This window comes from Cottoperca gobio, chromosome 5 (genome assembly GCF_900634415.1).
Source record: "Cottoperca gobio chromosome 5, fCotGob3.1, whole genome shotgun sequence".
NCBI lineage: Eukaryota > Metazoa > Chordata > Actinopteri > Perciformes > Bovichtidae > Cottoperca > Cottoperca gobio.
Genome location: NC_041359.1, coordinates 18,093,288 through 18,117,320, shown reverse-complemented (window position 1 = coordinate 18,117,320; position 24,033 = coordinate 18,093,288). Strand labels below are relative to the sequence as shown.

The window sequence follows — 24,033 nt, the reverse complement described above, 5'->3', positions numbered from 1 at the left end:
CATGAGAATTTACTCTTACGATGAATCGATTATGAAAATAGTTAACGATTATTTTTCTGTCCAACGACTAATAAGTGATACTTACAGTTGGCCCCCTCATACCAAGCTCTCCTGGGTTTCCCTAGAAGCAAATACAAGTCATATACAGTATCTTCACATTAATGACTAATACTGCACACAAGCCACATTTTAAAGGAATATTTTGACATCTTGGAAAAGCTTATTTGCCCTCTTGCTGAGAGTTAGACAAGAACATTGATATTACTCTTGTGTTAAATTAAATATGACTTCCTGCAGTCTCCGCTGATTGCTTGGCAACCTCGTGGTGACGACAAAACTACAGGAAGCCAGTGCGCCCAGTAGCTTCACATTTAACAACCAGATATGAGAGTACCTTCTCATCTAACTCCAAGGCAAGGAAGAGAATAACTGTACTTCCAAAAATGCCAAACTATTCCTTTTAGCAACATATTTATGCATAAATATGTTTATAAAAGCACTTAAAAATATATATATTTATATTTTTATAATATTGGAGTCAATGATTGACATGAGCGTATCTCTAGGAAGCACAAATACACAAACACATAAACAGTCGTAACAACTGGTAGGACAACACAAACACAGAGGATCAACAATGTCAACAAGTAGACACTCACATGGTAAGCTCTGAAAAATCAGTGCTGTGAGAGAGATAAGCACACAACAGACAGCAGCGGGAACAGCTGCATGCACGATAAGCAGACTCAAGCGAACTGACAACACAGTCATTTTAGGAGCACCAAAAACCCAATTTCGTATTCCCCTCTACTATTGTACGCTGGCTCCTGGTGAGAGCGTCAGTTCAGGAAGTCAGCAGACTTCCTTTCATCTCCTCCAACAAATCTGTGGTGTTTTACACGTTTAAAATTCAACTTTTCAGTTTGACACGGACGCTTTGGGGACACGTGGTCTTGAATTAATATTTTATGAGGCACTGATCAAGGGTCTGACTCTTATCCCAGGCCCCAGCTCCCAGAAGGATGTTTACAATACAAATGCATTAAGATGAAAGTGGGGAAATTTGCCTAGGAGGTACATGACGATGTGTGCATCCTGATAATAGGTTGTTCTAGTCTCCTGTTGTTAAATGCGGATACATCTTTTATGCTATTTCCTGCCTAAGCTAAAGCCGACTAGTATCTCTAAGGCTTTGGATCCAATACCACAGGGACAGATTCTCCCAACCCTCCCACCTCCAGAGCTCAAGCATGCCAGCCAGCAGCAGAGAACCTACCGGTCTGCCTAGAACTCCTGGGAACCCAGGCATGCCCTGGAGAGGATGAAAGACAGAGGAAGGTGGAGGACAGATGGGTGGGGGGACAGGTGGGTTGGAAGAGGGGAAACAAACAACACAGAAAAGGAAATGGACTGAGATCAGAAAATTTATGAGCAGCGTGAGGAAGTAAGAGAGAGAGGTGTTAGCCGCCCAGCTGCAAAAGGTTACTGCCTAAGGATCTATGAAGCCTCGGTCCAAGAGGGGGAAAAGAGAGCTCCATCAGACAACCCGGTGGTTTGCTCTGAAGATAGAGCCTAAGAGGAAGCCTCTTTGCTGGGTTATTGGTTACTCACTGGTTGGCCTCGAGGACCAGCGGGCCCTGTTGGGCCCTGCTCCAACATGGAGGGAAGGAAAAGAAAAAGTGTGAGGAAGTTCTTAATACCTCTCCTCTCCTTTCTTTACATTTATTCCTGCAACCAACCACACAATCATGACAGACAGTACATCATTTGTGTTTGGGCTTTTAGTGGTAACTGTATATAGTATGGTTAGGAAAAAGATAAAACCTTAATGTGTCCTCTGATGTTAACTGGAATCCTGCTGGTTTAGTAGTTTCAAAAAGCTGAGCGGGGGCATTACGTCTTTCATATGAATTAGAATTCCTATATTTACATCTCACAATACTGTAAATTAATTGAGGCAAAAACACAATAATCAGGAATAGAATTAATACATTATTAACTATATATGATTGACTATGTATTGTTATTCTCATAAGAAAAAAAAACACACTTACCAAGTCTGTTGAAAGAAATATTCACTTAATAATTAAACTATATCATGCTCTATTGCTCTATTAAAAAAACAAAAGCACATATTGTCAATTTCACCTTCAGAAGTACAACTTAGTTCACATCAAGTACTTTACACTTACCGGTTTCCCATCCTGACCAGGTTTTCCTGGTTCTCCTGGTGTTCCCTAAAATAACACCAGAAATAACTTTATGAGTTTGTGATTGTTACAATATTCTACTCAAGATTACACCTGAGAGCCAGCTCACCTGCGAGCCATCGCGTCCGCTTTCTCCAGACTGTCCTCTGTCTCCTTTATCACCACGAGACCCTGCAAAACCCTGTGAGACACATTAAAAGTAGCTCAGTTGCATCTAAAAACATGCGACAGGGCATGACATAACATATGTGATTGTATTATTTGTATCAAGTGAAAATCTTACCCGTTCTCCTAGAGCTCCTGGAGATCCTGCAGCACCCGGTTCTCCCTTCTGTCCTACAACTCCTGGAGGGCCTCTGACCCCGGTCGTACCAATCAGTACTGAGTCAGCAGATGCTCCCTACAGTACATACATATACAAATGCTTATGAACTCCATGTGTATCTAATATTTACACAATGTGGAGTCTCGTAGTTTCACTGTTTTAATATAAAGGATGACCTTTACCTTTTGACCTGGTGTGCCGGCTTGTCCCGTTAACCCAATTTTACCCTAATAAACAGAAGAACATTTGAGTTCAGCATGGAAGTGTTTACATAAAATATGAATTTCTTCTCACAACCGTAATGTGGACACTCACAGATTCTCCTTTGTCACCTTTCTCTGCTCTATCCCCCTAAAAATGCAGATAAACAAGACATTAGCAGAATCACGTTCAGTCCATGAAATATATTTAGTTTTTTCGTTTTCCGAACTCTACTCAACTCACCTTATCTCCAGGTCTTCCAGCCTCCCCCAGTTCCCCAGCTCGACCAGGAATTCCCGGTATTCCTGGTTTGCCTGACTCTCCAGTGGGCCCCGGAGGTCCCCCTGGCCCTCGCTCTCCAATGGCTCTACCCGGAGGCCCAGATGCTCCCACGATTCCTCGCTCCCCTTGATCCCCTTTTCCTCCTCTCTCTCCTTGAAAACCACGGGAACCCTGGTGCACAACAGGAAATGTAAAGAGATAAACAAATCTACATTTTAAACTAAATTATGTTGAGTAGACATTTTACTAAACATCAAAATGGAGTGCACCATCTGGAAGTGCTTTGATCGTCTTCATCAAGTAAGAAAAAAAGAAAAACCCCTTAGTCATACTTACATCTGCACCAGATGGTCCTCTCGGGCCAGGTTCACCGCCGTCTCCTTTATCACCTTTCACTGCCTTCTGCGGTGGAGGAGCCAGCTGTATATCCTGCCTGTCCACAACCGCCTTCAGATCAGACACCTGTGTGGAGGGGAGGAAAAGGAAAAGGTTGGCAAGCGCTTCATAACTTTCAGCCACAAAAATGCACAAACACTCTGAAATATATGGTTTTGCTTTGAGGGATTGAGATAGTTTTTCATCTGCAGGAACATTAAATGAGGTTAGCAAACTCTGTAAGGGCAATATTTATTCTAAGAAGTGACAATTCAGTCATAAACTACGTCTGTCATTGGTCTACGACATCTAACCCCACATGCTGCTATGGATTTGAACTACTTGCAGTCCTATTTTTATAATGCCCATAAACCAAGAGCCAATCCCATGTTGGACCATGGCATCTCTGTTAATCCACTTTTACTGGCTGGAAGACACTTTTATTTTCAAACTAATTGACAAATTATAAATACATCCAGACGCTGTAAATGATATGGTGACACTTACAAGAGCAAATGGACAAATTAAAAGTCTTCATGACATTTTCTATTAGCAAGACCATTGTGATAAAATATTCATCCGTATATCTATAATAGATACATGAGTAATAATTGAGATTAAGGCAATTAGGAATGAATACAAATCCAGTTAAAATGGTCTTACTAATAGCTGTCTACTGTTTGTTTTCAAATGAACACAAATTCATTTTGACATTTTATATTTGACTAAATACTCATATCTGAATACTAACCAGGACAATTTTGGTGTTTTAGGAAATGTGCAAACATTAGCGGGAAAGTAGTTATACACACATTACATGTAGGTGCACGGCTTTAGGAAATAAGCATTGATGAAAAGAGTAACAATCAAAATTGTCCATCAAAAACAAATTTGATGTGTTGGACAGACATTTCCATTTCAAAAGGGATCATCAGGCTACGATCTGTTCAAATCCAATGTGAAAATGTATCTATCGCATTTAAATACAGCTCATAGCTCTTAAATGACATGAAATACTGAAGACTATAAACATTTATTCAGCGTTGAAGGCTCAACAAACTAAAATATTACAGAATCATTCAATAAAATCCTAATTGTGTGGCAGTCAACATACCTGGATGCCAAAGTTGGCCAGAGCCTTCTGTACATCCTGGTAAGAGAAATACACAAACAGACAACAGAGATGAAGAATATTGACAATAAATGATTCCACCTGAAGGTAATGTGCTGACGTCTTACCACTGTTGTACCAGGTTTGCCCGGTGCTCCGTCCTCTCCTGGGTCCCCCTGCCAATAAAAAGATATCAAAGTGTCAACACGAAACACATAAAACCTCACTCATGTCACACTTTCAACACAGAATACAGTAGGGATGGACGTTCAACTTACATCGTCACCTTTGAGGCCAGATGGACCTCTATCCCCCTGGAAGAAAGAAAGGTAAGTGGTAAAAAGAACATGACTAAATGGTTACTAAACTAAAGCAAGCTGAGACCAATACAGACTAGGACTTACTCTGCCACCCACAGCTCCAGGGATCCCAGGTACGCCCTGAAGGACAGAGCAAGGACAATGATAAAAACATCAAGAGATAAGACTGGGGGGGGCCGCAGTAGCATACAGGGACAGATAAAAACACATCTCTGCTGCTACATGTGGGAGATCGCTGCTGCTGGAGACAACATTACCACACGAGATCTACATCTCAACTAGAGCAGAGATTTTCAAAGTGGGGGCCGCCAGGGGGCCTCTGCAGATTGAAGGGACGGTGAGGTAAAATGCTAAAAGGAAATACTAAAATAAAAGTACTATTGTGCATGTGTATTATTATGAAGTATAATTTATAATAATATAACATATTGAAATCTTATTTGCTATGCCCATCTTTCTAATTGCCTGAAAGTCAAAACATAATTCATGATCAAGCGGTCGGTGTTGACCTACAACAGTCTAACGCTGCTGACACTTAGCTAGCTAACATTAGCTAGCTAACATTAGCTAGCTAACATTTGCTAGCTAACATTAGCTTGCTTATCATGAAAAACTGAAATTTTTAATATCATGTAATAATTAATGATTTAAATAGAAAGCGTTGCCAGCGTAAATATAAATATTATTATTATTGCATTAAAAAAAGTAAGGCAACAAATTCAGACGTTTATTTTTTTTATGGTAGTATGCAAAAGGACACACAATCATATTAAAATATAATTACATGTAGAGGAAATTGTTTGTGTATAATGATTTTATCTTCCACTAATGCACATTAGCTCCTGGAGGTCCCTGTCGTTCCTCGCATACAGCGCTTAATATGCATTACAAGAATGTAATTATCAACAATGTCTGCATGAATGCTGCAAAGTCATGCATACTCACAGGGGTTCCTGCAGGCCCCGGCGGGCCTGGGATTGGTGTCGCTTGAACTCCTTTAGTGTACACCACCTGAGAGACAGCGACGGCGTATTGTTAAGTAAAGATGATAAACTTTTAGTTCCATTCATAATGTATTTCAAATGTGTCTATGTTAGCAGCACCTGTCCGGGAGGACCAATGCTGCCAGGTACTCCAGGAGGCCCCGAAGGGCCAGAGGGTCCGACAAGGCCAGCAAGGCCCCGGTCTCCTTTCTGCCCGTCCCGACCCTGGAAAACACATTCTATTACACAACTGAGACTCTTTCTACGCAGGGTTACTTCCTCATGCGCTATATTAGAGGCTGAACTATTAAGTCAAAGCAGGTGGCCACTGCCACCCCTCCACTGATGTTCTAGAGATAATTAATGTGAATTTGCACATGAAAACAGCATTCTGACATTTGGTGCCTCTCTGGATTCCTTTCTGAAGTGGCTCCTTCTTAAAGGCTAGGCTTGATCATCAGAGGCTAGAGAATTTATATAGCTGCTTCTTAGAAGCCTATTGATTCAGCAGTGAGTGAGAGTGTGATGGTAATGTCAATGTCAGAGCAAACTACAGTTGATAAATACACATTTGAGTAGGGAAGTGATAAGTTTTAAAGAATGGAGGAACGCTGACATGTAATACAATAAAGTCAAAGATCAATTCAGGAAGCGGGGGGGAGGGGGGGAATAGGGCACGCTGACAGGACAGGATGTAGCGTTGAAACAAACTGACAACAAAACACAAAGAGATAATGATGTAAAAGGAGATTTGGAAACACTGACATCTCTTCCAGCTCCTCCTGATTCTCCTTTGTCACCCTGCAGATTAAAGACAGTAGATTCAAAAATACATACAGACATAATAAGCACAATCTTTATAAACAATTTCTAAAATAGACACTAAAGTATTGTTTGATTTTATTTTTATTATTGCTCTTGAGTCAATTGTGTTTGCTGTTTTTACATGATGTGTCCTATAGTATTAAAACAGTGCAACTTAATAAATCACAAGTATTTTATCACAGTGCTACACTTCAACAGATCATTTTACATGACAACATTCATAGGACGATCTCGGAGGGAAAAAAGTTTATAGATTTGTCACGGAAATTTGCCAAAAGATTGTTGTTGGTCAATTTAAAGTTTTATTTATGGCCAGATGATCGTATAAATTGACAAACAGCCACAAACCTTTCTCCCATCTTCACCGGGCACACCATCCTCACCCTATAAGTCACAACAAAATGCATTAGGGACGAACAAACAAACTGAATAATGGCCGGTCTGCTCCAGGAGCACTCAGATAATTCAGTACCATTGCTTTAGAGACTCACTTAAGACAGCCATTATGCAGCCGACCCCAAAATAAATGCCCTCACTGCTTTATTTATAAGGCCATTACCAAATAAGAAGAGAACGAGAACGAGAGAAAAAACAAACAGCAGTGAACAAGATTCATATGCCACTAAGAAAAAGGTTCCAACATGTAATATTACAGTATGTCGGGGAGAGTTTTTGTTACATTTAAGATGCTGAAGTAAATCAGCTATATTGGAGTTATATTATATATATTTTATGCTTCGCTCCCTTGAGAAAACTTTTGCTAAACATTTTCTAAATGTTCTAAAATAAGGTCAGTAATTCAAGCTCACGGAGCTCCAGGGAAAAATACTCTTCCCGTACATCCACTCCTTAATTATATAATTACTTAACCCAATTGTGAGGTGTTTGAATCCAATACCTACATGTCCATCAACGGGATTGACAAGGTCGGGAATGTGTGAACTGGCATTACTCGAGTTTAGGAAAATGTGGCCCTCTCATTCCGAAACAATTACTATCAAATGATTCATTTAAAATGTTTCCACAGACTTCATTTGAATCCCAGGAAACGCTTCCGATTCCAGATCTGTCCAACACCCATTTGCATACTTTGTAATAATAACAAAGTATAATATGGGACTGCCCAGATGTGAAACACTTTTGTTCTGGAGTTGATCATGTGCCATCGGATGTAACTGTAACCTGTATTCCTATGTAATAGTCTGAGTGGGTAAACAAGAATATTATGCTTGTATACTTATTTAAAAATGATCCATGTCCGGTACACCTGTATGTCGAGGCTGATGATTTGCTGTTGTACTCGATCTAACCTCAAGCATTGAAAAATAAAAAGCCATCATAAAAGGAGTTACCATTTTGCCAGGAGAACCAAGTTTGCCATCTTCACCTGCTTTACCCTGAAATATAACAACAAAGGATTATAGAATAAGATGTATATATATATATAAATACAGATATAAAAGGTTTTTGTTTGGGTGTGTGAACTCACAGGTGTTCCTGCCGTGCCTGGAGGCCCAACAGGCCCCGTGGGGCCCTGCTCCCCTCTAAGTCCCGGTAAACCCTGGACAATCAAACAAACGCACATCACAGTGAATGTTTTTATCTAACTTTTATTTAGACTACCTGCCAGTTAAGCTAAAACTGATTTAGATTTGCTCACGTGTTGCACTGTATTGTGGGGATGTGAGGACAGTTAAAAAGAGAGTTTGAAATGAATAATTTAGTAGTGACACTTAGCAGACATGACAGAAATGGCAACTGCAATTTGTTTTGGATGTACAGCAGCAGTAGTAGAGCAGTCATGTGTCTGCCCCTTGAAATGGGATTTAAACTGTAAATTGAGCAGTTCAGAATGATTATTATGGTCAATATTATATAAAAGTCTGGCCTGGAGATGTCGTTCCCTACAGTCGGCTTATACAACTGGCCACGGGAGTGAAGACTGAAGTTTAACATCTCCACAGTGCCCTCTGCAGCATGTACGCATAAAGTGCACATTTATGCAATTCAGGAGCAGATATGTTTTTATCAATAACGTGTTTAATACAGAATTGAGATAATATGATAAAAATTCTATTTCCTAAACAATTACAAATCTCACAAGTAAAGTGAGCATGACATGAAAATATCAGCAACTAATAACTAATACGACTCAGGAAGGATTAAACTCACATCTCTCCCAGGATCGCCCTGTTTCCCAGAATCCCCCTGTAACAGAAACAAATACATTGTGTGAGCTGCACACATACACCAGTGAGTCCACAAACAATGTGTTTAATAGTTTGGGGAAAAGATGGCATAAACTGTACCCTCTGACCAGGTGGTCCAGCAGCACCTGGTTTACCATCTAGACCAGGACGTCCATCTAACCCGGATGTTCCTCTTTCTCCCTGATCACACAGATGTTTACAGTTAGAAAACCACATTTAAAATTACAGTAAGAGAACAGTTTAAGTGGCTGGATTCAACTTTTGGCAGTGAAGATTTCTGCCATCCCACTGGGAATCGACTGTGTGGTAAACAGAATCCAGAGGAATGAAGCACAGCAAGATATTGATAAAATGACATGGTGTTCAGTAGGTAAGATTGTGAGGACCTGCCACACTGATTGATTTCAAACCTTCTCTCCCGGCGCTCCTCTTTCCCCTGCATCACCCTGGAAACATTAGAAGTGAAGGGTTAAATGTGTGTCAAAGGAAATGAGCGATTAAGTTATTTACAAGGGCTGGAATTCTTAGTCGACTGTCCTTGATTCTGGACGAAGAATCACGCGAAAGAACCTCTTTAAAGATGTGCTCATAAGTTTCTTGGAAATAAAGCATTCAGTTTGACAAAAGTATAAAAAAATGCCGAGATCGACTAAAGAAATCTTACTGGACTGGTCAAAATATCCAATTAGTCAATACTGTCCTAGTGTTTACAGATATCTTGTTATGACAATTGAAGCAGAGAAGCAGTGACAGAACGCAAACTCACTCTTGTGCCTGCAGGTCCCCGTTGTCCCTCAGGACCCTTAATAGGCAGCAGGGAAAGAACGAGAAGTCACGAAGGATCATCAGTCACGCATACCAAATCAACAAAGAAAGGGGTCAGTGTGCATACAGATGCATATACTGTACGGTGACTTATCAGATGCTCACAGAAGCATTTACAAATTGCAAGAATGAGGCAAACTCACTCGTAGGCCTGGAGCTCCGGGAGTCGCCGCTTCGCCTTTCTGACCTTTGCCGCCGTGCTCTCCTGGGTCGCCAGCTATGCCCTGGAATTCAAAATGATGTAAGTTGTAACTTTGAGCTAACCGTGACCTTTTTTTAGGAGTTCTTCCACAAGCTCTTCACAGGTACAGTACATACCGCCTCTCCTCTGTCTCCTTTCAGCTGGCCCTGGGCGTCAGCCTGTTGAGGAGAACACACACGTTAGCAGAATTAGGTTGAATTTTGGTGGTCGGACGTTTCTTTCAATGGTAAGAAGAAGCTGCAGACTGTAATTCCTAACTCTAGTTTACTTTGATCAAAACGGTTTATTAATTATAATTATGGTTCATTATGTTTTAAACATACAATACAGTGTGATACACTCACCACTTTCCCTGGTGGTCCTGGAGGCCCTACGGGTCCCTTGAATAAGAGAGTGAAATATGTGAATCCACTAACAGTAGATATAAAGTTATATAAGCACTTTTTAAAAATAAAGCAGAGGACTAACCAGTTCTCCTTGCTCTCCTCTCAGTCCCGCGGGTCCAGGGCTGCCCTATGATCAAACACAGATCAATAAGTATGCTGAGCAGCTGAGCCTCCTCACGGTTTCTTCTCTCAAGGCTTCAGTGCAGAAGCACAAGAGCATATTGAAAAGCTGTCTGTATGATAACACATAAATGTGTGCCTCACATTTCGTCCGTGCTCTCCTGGGTCTCCCATGTCTCCTTTCTCTCCTAGACGTCCTGACTGACCAGCCAGTCCCTAAGGGGAGGGTCAATAAAGAATGTCCGTTAACTTAACTTTCTGTTAATGTACCATGGTAGTTTTCAAATGTTAGAATAATTCTTGGCTCTAAAATGTGTCAGACACTTGTCCTACCCTCAGTCCTCTTTCTCCTGATTTCCCTGGAAGTCCAGACTCCCCCTGATGAAAAGCAAGTTTATAACAAGAGGTATTTGCAGTGACATGTACACAATATTATTTTTAAATAAACACACTTTTTATGAAGAGAGTGGACGTTAGATGACATCAATAAGAGGAAGAGATCATACTTACAGGTGTGCCTTCATCCCCCTTCTCTCCTCCGCCTCCCTATAAAACATAATAATAATTATGTATATATTTTAACTGGGAGGAAACCGTAAAACAGGAACGTGAGTAGAGGGTCAGAGAACATATGCAAAATTAATTGCTGAAAATGTTGTGTCATGCACACAAAGTGTTGCTTTTACCTCTAAAATGGCATCATTAGAAAGAGATGCATGTTGGAAGGAGCAGAAAAAAGACAGGCAGCACTGAGAGCAACATACAAAAACAATAACTGCTCGACTTAATGTTTTCAATAGTACAATGTAATGTCTTCCTTCCCTGTGTAAAAAGAAAAACATGATAACGTGATAAGATCACTGGGACTGCAGCTAACAGTAACTTTCACTAATCGTTTGGTCGATAAAACGTTACAAATTTGTGAAAAGTGTCGCAATTTCCCAGAGATCTTCAGAGACATCTTCAGTGCAAAGATATTCAGTTGAACGATGATATCTTAGAGAATACGCCTCGTGGTTGCATGTCTCCGCCATCTAGTCATGTTGCAGTTTACATGTCCGTCCAAAATGTAATCACTTCATCATTTTATCCCACTACACGTGTGTGAAATTGTCATAACTTGAAGGTATGCCAGAAAAATAGTTTTGTACGGTCACGGTCACGTATCCCTCAAGGCGTTCCTGAGATATCGCGTTCATGAGAACGGGACAGATGGACAGACGGACAACCCAAAAGCATGCCTCGCCTGTCGCTGGCACGAAGGCATAACAACTGAGAAAAGCAGCACATCCTTATATCAGAGAAGCTGGGACAAAGGAAAAGCTGTCATTTAATTATGGCCCAGCCCTATGTCCTACTGTACGTGGAGAAGTCTAAGAGGATATTGAAAAAGGTGTGGGGAGTAGTTATTGTTGAAGATTGAATTGTGTTACTTGTCCCAGTTAAGATTTGAACGTTGCCACGTCACATACACCGGTCTCACCTCTTTCCCAGGAAGACCAGGCTTTCCCGGGATTCCTGGCCGCCCATTCTCCCCCCTCTCTCCTGGTTCACCTGCGTCCCCCTAAAGAACAGTAATAAGACCCGTTTGACAAACAGAAAAAAAACAGAAAGGCCTAGAAACACGCACATAAAACACAGCAGGCATCTCACCTTGGCAGCCGGCCTTCCACTATTACCAGTAAGTCCCTGAGGGAAGAGCACATGTTTGATGTATTTTTGGTTTGACTAGTGAATGGTTCATAAATAATAGACGTTATTGGCAGGAATATATCACAGCAGCTGTAAACATTATGATGTGCCATTTGTTGTTCTGATAAAAGAGGTGTTACGCTGTGAACTTACTCTCTCTCCCGGCTCTCCTTTGGATCCAACAGCTGACCCCCCTGACCCTGGAGACCCCTTGCAAAATAAAGAAGAAGGAGTTGTAATTTAGACTGCAAGTCAACCACAAACAATTCCATATCTTCTAGAGCATCATCATCCTCGGGTTGCTCACTTTGTCTCCTCTCTGTCCCGCATCTCCCTTGTCTCCCCTCGACCCATCGGAACCAGACAGGCCTCGGTCCCCCTGTGGGAGAACAGCACGGGAGAGAAAACGCATCAGAGTGAAGGAACAGTGAGCTGTTGAAATTAAATGTTTTTCGTGAGAACAGAATTGGCTAGGTTACCTGTTCACCTTTCTTCCCGGGAAAACTGGGAGCCTGCATGATTTGAATAATACGGTTTCATCATCACGGGCAAAGACTGACAGACATTAAGTGCACATCACAATGAAAGGACAGATCAATTCATATATGTCATGATTTTTTCCCTTATCTGATAACTCACACTTCTGCCGGGCTCCCCGCGTGCACCTTCGTTTCCCTGGGAACAGACGTGTGAAATTGTTCTTTCATCTTTGCTTGGAAATTCATTAAATCAGATTATGAGATTGTCTGTGATGGAATCACGTTCCTATTGACCTGCTGCTTCTCGTATGAATACAGTTAATTTGATCAGTCTCACCTTTTCTCCTGACGCTCCACTGGGTCCTGGTAAACCCTGACGACAAATGGAAAGATTCATTCATGAGACCCCTCTCTGCATTTATAACAGTCAGACCATGCAGGAAATGTGAAACAAAAAGGCACACCGATGCCATCAGCCAATACTACATGGAAGTCTGTCACTCACTCTCAACCCCGATGTTCCTGCGAGGCCCGGCTTCCCTGGGTCCCCCTGCAAGACAACGTTATTCAGATAACAGGACACAATCCCACTAAAAAGGAAAGGATGTCAACAGTTGAACTTATCTAAGTTAAAAACTAAACCAGCACTGCTGTACTCACTCTCTCCCCAGTTTCACCAGCCGGTCCTCGCTCCCCCTACAAAGAGACACACGTCCAGATTCACAGATTGTTTTCAAGTCAGACTGAATGTTCTGTGACGGTTGTGTCTGGAGTCTTTCCAGGTCTTGTTCTAGATCTCTTCCCTCTTATTTGATCTGATTTACTGCATCTCACAGAAAAGAGTGACTGATCTTGTTGCATAAACAATCAGTGATACTCAACCTACTTTACCCGCGGGCCAGTTTATGAACACATAACAGACATTCAGGGCCTATTTTTAATTATATAAACAAGCAATATTAGTCTATGTTGATGTGTTTTCATTCACTCTGGCACCTTATTCACATTTCCCATTGTGAATCAATTTATTTTCATTGTAAATTAAGAAATGGTAGACGGGCCAACAGCACCCTGTATTTGATCTGTATCTGTATTGAGTCGAGTATCACTGCAGTACATTGTGTGATTTTTAAAATGATCCTACTGTAAATATGCTACAGTTACTGATGGTTTGGATTATTTGGGTAAAGTTGAGGGATTCCCATTACAACATTTCCACTTCATGTGCACAACTATGAACATAATCTTGCACACACAGACGTCTCATCTCATCCAAAAAAAAAAGTTCAGGTACAAACAAGTTCTTGTCATCATATCTTTACTGGATTGAAGAATAGCAACAGCCTGCTGCGTCTCCACCCATTTCTAACCAACATTTCTCAAAAGGAACAGACCTACAGTACGTACGATTGATTAGACACACATCTGGCTCAGGAATGTTGTTAATATCATCACATTTTGATCTTTTATTTTGTTATGCTCTTTGCAGTGGTAAAATGCACTACTACCTGGTGCCATGCCTATGAATATAGACCATAGTCATTACACCTATAAAACCCACACTTACGACACACTCTCACACACATATAGAAACCCAGACATGCACATACTTGTCTGATTCGCTCTCATTACAGTACTCACCCTGTCTCCCTGCGATCCAGGCTCACCTCCCTGTCCTCGGTCACCCTGTCAGAATAGAGAGTGACAGAGATCATTCTTCTGTAAACAGATTACAACAGGTGATGCTTCTTAACTTCAATTTACCTTGACACTGATTTCTCCTGGAGGGCCACGGAGACCCTGGAAGACATGAACAAAATGCTTGATCATAAATGTATTGATTCCATCAAGGTTATGTTTTAGTCCTGTCCATTCATGTTATTTAGCAGAGAATCTCAAAAATGACACATTTCAGTGAAAGTAGGTGGAAAGTAGGGACACGGTACGCAAAAGTGTTGACTGTGATAGCGACACGTTTTGGTCATTTATAAAGCACTTCATACCTTTGCTCGCAACTCCTAACTTGTTAGGACAGACTCATATTTGTGTTTCCTTTGCCTTGCTTGTATGGTATGCTAAAAGAAAAACATGCATATATCCATATAGGTTACATATCCTATGACATGCATTATGGAAACAGATGGAATACATAACATATGTGCATGACCCTGGAAAAGTTATTTATGCAGGGTTTCTTTTAAGCTGGAGTGTGGAACTTTTGTCTCCCCCTCTGGCAGTGAGAGAGATTACCATACGGGAGAGACCATATCGACGAGGCGGCAGCGGCTCGGGAGTACGGCGGAAACTACATTTCTGTACTGGATGCTATAGATAAAAAAAGAAACTCGGCATTCAAAGGAGGAATTAAAATCAAAGACATTGCATGGGAAGACTTAAAGAGAGCGGGGGCGATGCAGCGAGCTCACCAGCTGGCATACGTACCAAAGCGCGGGAAAGTCTCCACAGACGTCAGACACCACTACTCCAGTATACTGGCAGTGATACACTTAACCAGCGAAGTGTGAACTCTTTTGGCGAGGGCTTGAATTCAACAGATGTTCATTTATATATAAAAGTCCCACACTCCAGATTTAAATTCCACAGCATTTTCCTTTAACTGTTTTACAAAGATTGTATAGCCTCGTTAACATAAATGACTATAAATGTTTAGCTTGTAGTCTTATTTAAATGGCATATGCACAAAGCCACTTTGTGAGATCCTGCTAAATGTGATGGCATTCTGCCTATAGATGGCACTACAGCATTACGATGAATTCAAATGACCACAACATAACTGCCGTTAGCTAGAAGTCTCAGGATGTATGTATTCTCCAAAAATCTGTGCGGTTGTCAGTTTTGAAATTGTGATGGGTATAACGAGGATTGTGCAGGCGTAGCAGAGGTATGTGCTGTCAGTGCTTTCTTAGTACTTACAGTATTTAGATTGTGCAAAAAAAACAGACTCATCATCGTAACATCAGCCTTTGTGTTCAACCTACCCTGTCGCCAGGCTCTCCTTGCCTGCCTGGAGGTCCAGGCGCCCCATCACCACCATCGCCCTGAAAACCAACCAAAAGCCATTACTCTGAGATAAACACCTCACATGCTCAAAACACTCACACACTGAATCAATCTGCAGCTACCTTGTCTCCCTTGCTGCCCTGTGATCCTGCTGGCCCTCTAAGACCCTGAGCCCCTGGAAGTGCTGGAGTACCCTGATAATAAAAATGCAATTAGTAAATGCAAAATACACCCCCACATGCACACATTCAGAGTCCATCTGAAAACTAAACATGTCAGCACATAGTCAATGATTGACAGCACTTACTGGGGAGCCCTTCTCGCCCTTCACAGCCACCCCGCTGCCAACTCCTGGAGGTCCCTGTCAGCAAAGAGAGATAAGAGCTGAGAATCATTATGCTTGGGTGCTCCTCGGGATATTTCTGCAGTGAGGGGACAAGCTTGTGATGGTGTGACTCACCCTATCTCCTAGGCTGCCCTTGTCTCCCTGAAGACAGAGGGAGAGTGAGAAAGAGAGACAGAAAGAGAGACAGAGAAAGAGACAAAGAGACAAAGGGAGAGAGAGCGAGAGAGAGAGTGAGACAAAGGGAGAGCGACAAAGGGAGAGTGAGAGAGTGAGAGAGACAGAGAGAGAGAAAGAGAGAGACAGAGAGAAAGAGAGAGAGACAGAGAGACAGAGACAGAGACAAGAGAGAGTGACAAAGGAGAGAGAGAGAGAGAGAGAGAGAGAGAGAGAGAGAGAGAGAGAGAGAGAGAGAGAGAGAGAGAGAGAATGCTGAATATTGTTGATAGGAAACATATCTCAACATTAAAGGCAAACTAATAAGAGGAAAACTAAATGAGTGACATAATATAAAATAAGTAATTGGTCATTCTTCTTCATCTACAGAAAACCATTGTTTATATTACTGAGGAATTAAAACTGGTGTAATAGTTTGCTGAGTGTGATAATCAATACACCAAAAATAATATTAAACAGAGTGATTCATATACGTTTCCAGAGAATCTTCCTTCACAGATATTCACTAGAAACACCATCAGTCTGTCTCAACTAATACATATTTAAACAGTTTATTTTGGATGCAGTGGAAACTATATAAAAAAGGGAAGTCTGTATGGAGTCCCCTTTCTCAAATTTCTATGGAAATACATTTAAATAAAATCATTAAGATCTTTATAAAATACCTGACTTTCTAAATTAAAAATATACACTTAAAATGATATTGTGTAACAACAACTACCCTTTCCTGGCACATACAGTAAATTCCTGGGCCTCCACTGAAGAAAGAGGTAAGTGGCTCAATGCTACCACCAAGTGCATGAGTCTGACAATAACATGCTCATCTTGGAGCAGAGGGTGCAGTCCTCAAGACTCCATTGAGGATTCATTAAAGACTCAAAAGCTCCTCGAGAAAACTATTTTTATAGTATGTGGAAATCTAAATGACAGGACACATAGACTTTTGTCAAAGATTTCAAAACCACATCTGCCACTACAATAATCTGAATAGAGTGCAGTTAACATAACAACATTAAAGATGACAAAATAACAAAATAACAGAATTGTCAATGTATTGAAGACTGTAAAATGAGTTCTTGTAAATGTAATGTCTGTAAAATGTTCAGCAAAACCGCCTGAATATGCATACATATGCATGTTTTAAGCACCAATTGGCAGTGAATAATTAGAAATTCTGTTTCCATTATGATTACATTAGTAAACTGAACATGGCACACTGAGCTGGTGTTATATGTCATTCTCAAATGCCAAAGGGGTGACAGCAGCAAGCGATCTAACATCGGTAGATCCAGCTTTATCAGGGCAGAAAGATGCTTACGGCAGTTTCAAAGACGGCTAGTGTTGATTTGTCACTTGCACAACGTCAGAATTTGGGCGATAGAGTGAATCATTTTATCTCAGTTAGGGAGTGATGGAGTGCTCTCTCTTACGAGCCCACTAAGGCTAGTATTTGAGACAGGTGTATTTTCAAAATAAACTCTGTAAGAGCTGATACCATACTGAAGTTACTTTCTAAATTGCGTGAAATGGAGAGAAGCAGGGGATGAGGCTAACCTTGATGGAGTGTCCTGGTGTTCCTGGTATACCTGGGCGACCATCCTGACCAGGTGTCCCCGGAACAGCCGAGGCCACCTTTGGTCCCGTCGCTGCCCGGCTGACCATGAGTACCCTTAGTACGCATCACAAACACTGGTTACTATGCAGAAATGACTTAACACATCCAAAACAGCTACACACTGCCTTTCTTCTGCAGCTGGACATCAATTTACAGATGACAGTATGGACGGTCATTTAGGATAAATGTTGCCATACAAAGCAAATGTAGGATAGAATAGAAAATACTTTATTGTCTGCAAAAGACAGAGATTTGTCCGGCGAAATCTGCTATTAAAATGGTACAAACGCATCCTATTACATCCAGATAGGACACATTAAAATACAATACACAATATAAGCTACATTAAAATAAGCATCAGGCTACTTGATGGCGAGGACTGAATCAATGTTAAGTATATCAGTGTTTCCCCCAGGTTTACTGCTTTGGAGGGGTGCTCACCGTGTGACGGAGGGGCGCCCCTCCAAGACAATGGTAGGGGAAACACTGGATATAAAATGCTGTGGTAGCAAGCTGGCTGCAAAACGTGGTTGTCCTTAACGATTAAAATATTTTATGGTCACAGGGACAAACGATTTTCTGTGGATGTTTTTCTCTGCACAAGGAGGACGGGGGTCAAAGTCACTCCAGTTGTTCTTACCGGTATTCCCGGGATGCCTGCCTCTCCTTTCCTCCCTGGAAGACCCCCTCCTCCTATAGCTGAGCCCGGTTCACCCTGAAGCATCATCAAAGAACCACATATATGGACACCACATTAGTATGTCCAACAAAAAACACACAGACACACACAGTCACACAGACAGACAGACACACAGACAGACAGACAGACACACAGACAGACATACAGACACACAGACAGACACACAGACAGACAGATACACAGACAGACACACAGACACACAGACAGACATACACACAGACACACACACACACACACACACAGACAGACACACAGACACACAGACACACAGACAGACAGACAGACAGACAGACAGACACACAGACACACAGACAGACACACACACACACAGACAGACACACAGACAGACACACACACAGACACACAGACAGACACACACACAGACAAACACACAGACAGACACACAGACAGACACACACACACACACACACACACACAGACAGACAGACAGACACACAGACAGACACACAGACACACAGACACACAGACACACAGACAGACAGACACACAGTCACACAGACACACACACAGACAGACACACAGACACACACACAGACAGACACACAGTCACACAGACAGACACACAGACAGACACACAGTCACACAGACAGACACACAGACAGACACAGACACACAGACAGACACAGACACACAGACAGACAGACAGACACACACACACACACACACACACACACACACCTTTGATCTATGTCTCTTTCAAACTGGCACAAAGAAACTACAAACACTTGTGAGGTGGGAGAAAGGTTAGAAATGATCGCTCCGCTCACCCTTTCACCTTTACCGCCCTTTGACCCTTGTGACCCAGTTCCACCTAGTCCACCCTAGAAAAAATTAAATAAAAGTATAAGCACAACATACAATCACTGTAATTTGTATACAAATATCCACCGAACAACTCTGTAGATCAGGAGAACGCGTTACTCACTGGATCTCCTCTGACACCGGGCAGGCCCTGCATACCCTGCAGACATAAAAACATGTTGTTACCTCTACGTCAGGGGTCTCAAAAGAGACTGTGGGCTTTCCCTCAGACAAAGCTTGCTTGGAAAAGGGTACCGCCTCACCCCCTCTTTGTTTACTTGCTTAGTTACTCTGTCAATTCCTGGATGCCTATAGGATCATGATAGCAATATTTGATCCCATAGATACTCCACAATTGAGCCAAGATGGTCTCATATTGCTGTTTGACATAACTTCACACTACACTAAATACATAAAAAGGGTCTATCCAGTTATTAGTTTCTGAATCTGGGAAAGTGGAAAACACAGTAAAATTCCCAAAAGCTACCGTATGTCGTTTACCAAATCCCGCACATTTAGGCTATTCTATGTGATATTTTAAAACTAATATAACAAGTAATGTAATATTTTAAAACTTCTATTTAATGCGCCTCCCCTGAAACTGTTCGGAGCCCCCTGGGGATGCACGCCTCCTACTTTGAAAACCTCTGCTCTTTGCTAATACGACATAGATTAATTGATGATGGTCCGTGTACTCACTGGGAGCCCTGCATTTCCAGGGGAACCTGATCGTCCTGGCAACCCTGGAGTCCCATCAATGCCTGGAAAACCCTGAACAAAAAACTGCATCAGTTACATCAGTCATCATTCGGGACGTTTGTATAGTTTGGTATGGCCTTAGATTTACTCACTCGCTCCCCCTTTTCTCCTTTCCCCCCCCCTGAGGGGTCAATAGGGATAGTTTGGCCTGGTGGACCTGGACGTCCTTCAGGTCCTCTGGGGCCTTCCCTCCCAGGCACACCATCACGACCCTTCACCACACACACACACACACACACACACACACACACACACACACACACACACACACACACACACACACACACACATTAGTATGTCCAATCAAAAATCAGTACATTGCTGTTAATAGGTCAGTGTTAATAAAGGACTCACAGCATCTCCCTTGCGTCCATCTGCAGCATCTCTACCTCTGTCACCCTGTGGATTCAAACAAAAAAGATGGCACCTTAAGAGCTGAAAATACAAATTACAAGGAGAGTGGTAAAACATTTAACAAATGTCTGCACTGTACCTTATCACCCCGATCTCCCCTCTCACCCTAAAGAAATTGGGAAGTTGAAATTTAGAAATCAGGACGTTTTGATTATTATCACTGGCTCAAAGGTTTGAATTCAGTATGAAAGTACAGTTAGAGAACTCACCTGAGGGCACTGAACGCTACACTGCTCTGGACCTGGACCTACCTAAACAAGGACAGAAACACTAGGCATTACTATTTCAATGACAGATCATGGCAAGCTTGTAAAACAAGATTATAAATATCTGCATTTTCCAGGTTTCTTCTTACCTCTGGTATTCTGGCAATGCCACAAAGTAAGTCTGCCAGTTCACTATGTACGGTGTCAAACTGCGATGCATCACGGATATACAGCATGTTCTGGGTGCTGCCGTCCGTCACTGACCGACGCAGCTCCTCCGTATTCGCCTGGTCTATACCCACTGCTAACACTGTCACACCTTGCACACACACACGCGCGCACGGGAAAACACACATTTTAATCACAGAACAGAGATGGCTTTTTAGAATTTTATGTGTAGTGTACGAAGAATTGCTGTCAGTGTAAAGTGTGTCTACATACAGTTGAAATTCTTTTGAATTCAGAAGAAGACAAATGTACAAAAATATTTTCTAGGTTTTTCAGCTTGTTTCAGTGTTTAAGTCTGTCACAGGGTTAGTGACTTAATACAATTTATTAATATTTCTTTTATTCAAATTACATACACTTCTGTGGCTGAAATCTTGAAACTAAATCGTCAAGATGAAGCCAACTATAGTGATCTGGTGGGTGCAGGTAGTTACATCCCACCAGGTTAAAGCAAACCCCGTTTCATTCACAGATGATTGCAGTGTGACGGATTGTTGGTCTTCTCCAGCGCACCTGTAGCCCTGAGACTGCTGGCTGCGAGAGTCAGGTTGTCAGCTGATCGTTTGTCAGCGATGATGACAACGACACCAGGGACCCTCGGTCTCCGTCCACTTGTGGGGGTCAGAAGGTACTGCCTGGTGTATGTCACCGCCTCACCTGCAGAGGGAGACAGACAATATCACAACTCCTGAAAACACACACACACACACACCGAACAGAATAAGATATCTATCAGAGAGTAAGAAACTGACCAATGTTATTCCCGGGGGTTTCATCAAACGGTGTGGACTGGATCTCTTGAAGAAGTGTGTCAGACCTGCTATGGCGATTAAGCAGGAACCATATTTTGGGTCTGTAACCATATACTACAACTCCCACCTGAAACAGGCAGAAAATAATCAAGATATTGGCAGTAGACTAAAGATGCCTTGTACCTCCCAACAACTCTGGTTTGAGACTTACCTGAGAGTCTCGGGGTCCGATAGTAGTGAGCGACCCTGCTGCACTTGTGAGGAGTTCGCGCAGTGGTTTTGCGAGGCTAATCCGATCAGTAGATGCCGGCACCAGAAACACCACATCGAGACGCCCACCCACACACACTGCGAACAGATAAGTTTGTAGGGGTAAGTACGGTATCAGAAGGGTATTTATAGGTATGGTAAATATATAAAAAAGGTTATGCTGGTGTGTTACCAGTGCGTTCATCAGCAGAGCTTTCAGTTCCCAATCCATTTTCAAAGGTTGGCTGCACGGTAAAGCGGTAACGACGACCCAAACGCAGCCCATTCACCTGGTAAGAGCTGGACGCAGCAGGGAGCGTGACAGACAAGCCTCGACCAATATCTGAGAGATGTGAACCAGTTCAAATTATAGGACTGTAGAGCAGGCAGGAGTCTTAAAGAAATGAATTATAACACATATAATAACATGTTTCACCTGTCTCATCTCTCCAGCGTAGAATATATCCTGTGGCGCCAGGCAGTGGAGTCCAGCCAAGTCGCACAGCATTCTGGGTAACCTCCGCCACCCGTAAAGTTGTGATACGTACTGAGGGAGACGGGGCTCCAGCTGTATACACGGATACAGAGAAGCAGCATTGACATTCAATTTACAATTTCATCTAAAACATTTGTTGAAATATAAGGTTTTGCATATGGTGCCATATTAAACCGGTTCACACAGTATTCCCAAGCTTACTTACAAGTTCAAAGGCGAGTCAGTGATTCTCAAGGCTTTACTTAGTGACGAAATATTGGCATACTTTTAGGGTAAGACTTATACAAGACAATTACTGAGGCCTACAATGCAATATGTTATACATTTCTATATTCAGCTTTTGTGAACATTTGTAAAATAAAAAATCAAGTACTGTTAAATGCATCTATTGTTCTTTAGTTTTTCTAAAGCCTTACATTCATACTACACACTTTTGACAGTTATTCAAACTTGCCAGAACTTTGATATAATGTCTGAATATAGGAAGACGGGACTCACGTGTGGTGACTCTGACAGACACAGGGGATCCTTCTCTGTTTTGTACTAAAGCCATGACCCGCACCTCGTACTGGGCTCCTGGGTCCAAGCGGTCTAAATCCACTGCTGTCACATCTCCCCCCACCACCTGACTCTTCTCTTCACCACCTACAGCAGCACATAACAATGAGTAGTAAAACAGCCGTCACAGAAGAGACTTATTTCTCATTAAACTTGATGGTTTTAAAGAAACTTTGATTCTTGCACTAAGATGTGAGATCTATATAGTGGGTTTTATCACAAGAGTAAAATGGACCAGCAATAGATCTACCGTCGGTTCTCCTCCATGACACACGATAAGCCGTTGCTCCCTGCACACCAACCCAAGTGACTCGGACAACCTCTCCACGGGCCTCCTGGACTTGCAGTGACGTCACAGTCCCGACCACAGACTGATCCGACTCTGAAGGTCGGGACAGGAAACATTTAGTAAGTTATTCTTTGTATCCCCCTACTCACAGCCAAGTTTCTCACAAAAGACACTCTGGACAACAGCAATAATGTGTGTTTGACAGATTCAGTGTGGTACCTGTTGTGATAGTCAGGGTGGAAGGATTTCCCTCTCGAGAGCCAGTGAGTGAAGAAACTAATACGCTGTAGGCTGAATCTGACTGTAGTCCATCAATGGTGAATGAAGAGATGTCAGCTGCCACATTACGAGTTGTTTCAACTCCTGCACCAGCAAGTCATGGCAGAGAGATGGAAATGTAGAGATGTGTGTCTTACTCCAACTACAGATACATGATAGACGAGGCTGACCGCCAGATCACTACCCAAACTAAACATTTAAGTTTTACGATTATTTATATTGCCCTGTTATCATATACTTGGATGAATATTGTGTCTGCTTACCAGCATCACTGCGCCAAGTGACCTTATAGCCGGTTGCCCGAGTAGAACGTGACCATGCAATGCGTATCCTCTGAGCTGTGACGTCAACGATGCGAAGGCCAGCCACTGATCCCCCGTTGGGATTAGTCCTACTAGACAGTGTGACCACCTCTCCAACGCGTTGATCAACCATAGATGCAACACCAATTACCAGCGCTTGATCTGGCTGAAGGCCGTCGATAGTGAAGGATGTGGCCTCAGCCGCCAGAATACGGGACTGCTCTGCACCTGCAAGGCAGAACATGAGGAGATATACAATCATGCACATAAAAAACGG

General features: G+C 42.2%; 1 protein-coding gene across 1 annotated transcript in view; it reads right to left on the bottom strand.

Annotated features, from left to right (window-relative positions):
* col7a1 (collagen, type VII, alpha 1) overlaps nucleotides 1-24,033 on the bottom strand; it is a 61,885-nt gene that overhangs the window by 21,280 nt on the left and 16,572 nt on the right. Inside the window, 65 exon segments of the mRNA XM_029432609.1 lie at nucleotides 86-121; nucleotides 1,277-1,312; nucleotides 2,193-2,237; nucleotides 2,320-2,391; nucleotides 2,494-2,610; nucleotides 2,718-2,762; nucleotides 2,851-2,886; nucleotides 2,980-3,189; nucleotides 3,355-3,480; nucleotides 4,508-4,543; nucleotides 4,633-4,680; nucleotides 4,783-4,818; nucleotides 4,909-4,944; nucleotides 5,770-5,835; nucleotides 5,928-6,032; nucleotides 6,573-6,608; nucleotides 6,981-7,016; nucleotides 7,985-8,029; nucleotides 8,122-8,193; nucleotides 8,805-8,840; nucleotides 8,942-9,022; nucleotides 9,253-9,288; nucleotides 9,609-9,644; nucleotides 9,811-9,891; nucleotides 9,986-10,027; nucleotides 10,214-10,249; nucleotides 10,338-10,382; nucleotides 10,520-10,591; nucleotides 10,709-10,753; nucleotides 10,886-10,921; nucleotides 11,859-11,939; nucleotides 12,029-12,064; nucleotides 12,221-12,277; nucleotides 12,375-12,446; nucleotides 12,547-12,579; nucleotides 12,707-12,742; nucleotides 12,884-12,919; nucleotides 13,052-13,096; nucleotides 13,207-13,242; nucleotides 14,188-14,232; nucleotides 14,311-14,346; nucleotides 15,546-15,605; nucleotides 15,690-15,761; nucleotides 15,875-15,928; nucleotides 16,028-16,054; nucleotides 17,642-17,707; nucleotides 17,709-17,756; nucleotides 18,343-18,417; nucleotides 19,191-19,244; nucleotides 19,349-19,384; nucleotides 19,924-19,995; nucleotides 20,076-20,195; nucleotides 20,338-20,382; nucleotides 20,477-20,503; nucleotides 20,607-20,648; nucleotides 20,753-20,922; nucleotides 21,345-21,488; nucleotides 21,584-21,710; nucleotides 21,795-21,931; nucleotides 22,026-22,175; nucleotides 22,269-22,400; nucleotides 22,827-22,973; nucleotides 23,137-23,268; nucleotides 23,395-23,538; nucleotides 23,718-23,984. Coding sequence (XP_029288469.1) covers nucleotides 86-121; nucleotides 1,277-1,312; nucleotides 2,193-2,237; nucleotides 2,320-2,391; nucleotides 2,494-2,610; nucleotides 2,718-2,762; nucleotides 2,851-2,886; nucleotides 2,980-3,189; nucleotides 3,355-3,480; nucleotides 4,508-4,543; nucleotides 4,633-4,680; nucleotides 4,783-4,818; nucleotides 4,909-4,944; nucleotides 5,770-5,835; nucleotides 5,928-6,032; nucleotides 6,573-6,608; nucleotides 6,981-7,016; nucleotides 7,985-8,029; nucleotides 8,122-8,193; nucleotides 8,805-8,840; nucleotides 8,942-9,022; nucleotides 9,253-9,288; nucleotides 9,609-9,644; nucleotides 9,811-9,891; nucleotides 9,986-10,027; nucleotides 10,214-10,249; nucleotides 10,338-10,382; nucleotides 10,520-10,591; nucleotides 10,709-10,753; nucleotides 10,886-10,921; nucleotides 11,859-11,939; nucleotides 12,029-12,064; nucleotides 12,221-12,277; nucleotides 12,375-12,446; nucleotides 12,547-12,579; nucleotides 12,707-12,742; nucleotides 12,884-12,919; nucleotides 13,052-13,096; nucleotides 13,207-13,242; nucleotides 14,188-14,232; nucleotides 14,311-14,346; nucleotides 15,546-15,605; nucleotides 15,690-15,761; nucleotides 15,875-15,928; nucleotides 16,028-16,054; nucleotides 17,642-17,707; nucleotides 17,709-17,756; nucleotides 18,343-18,417; nucleotides 19,191-19,244; nucleotides 19,349-19,384; nucleotides 19,924-19,995; nucleotides 20,076-20,195; nucleotides 20,338-20,382; nucleotides 20,477-20,503; nucleotides 20,607-20,648; nucleotides 20,753-20,922; nucleotides 21,345-21,488; nucleotides 21,584-21,710; nucleotides 21,795-21,931; nucleotides 22,026-22,175; nucleotides 22,269-22,400; nucleotides 22,827-22,973; nucleotides 23,137-23,268; nucleotides 23,395-23,538; nucleotides 23,718-23,984 — 4,646 coding nt within the window.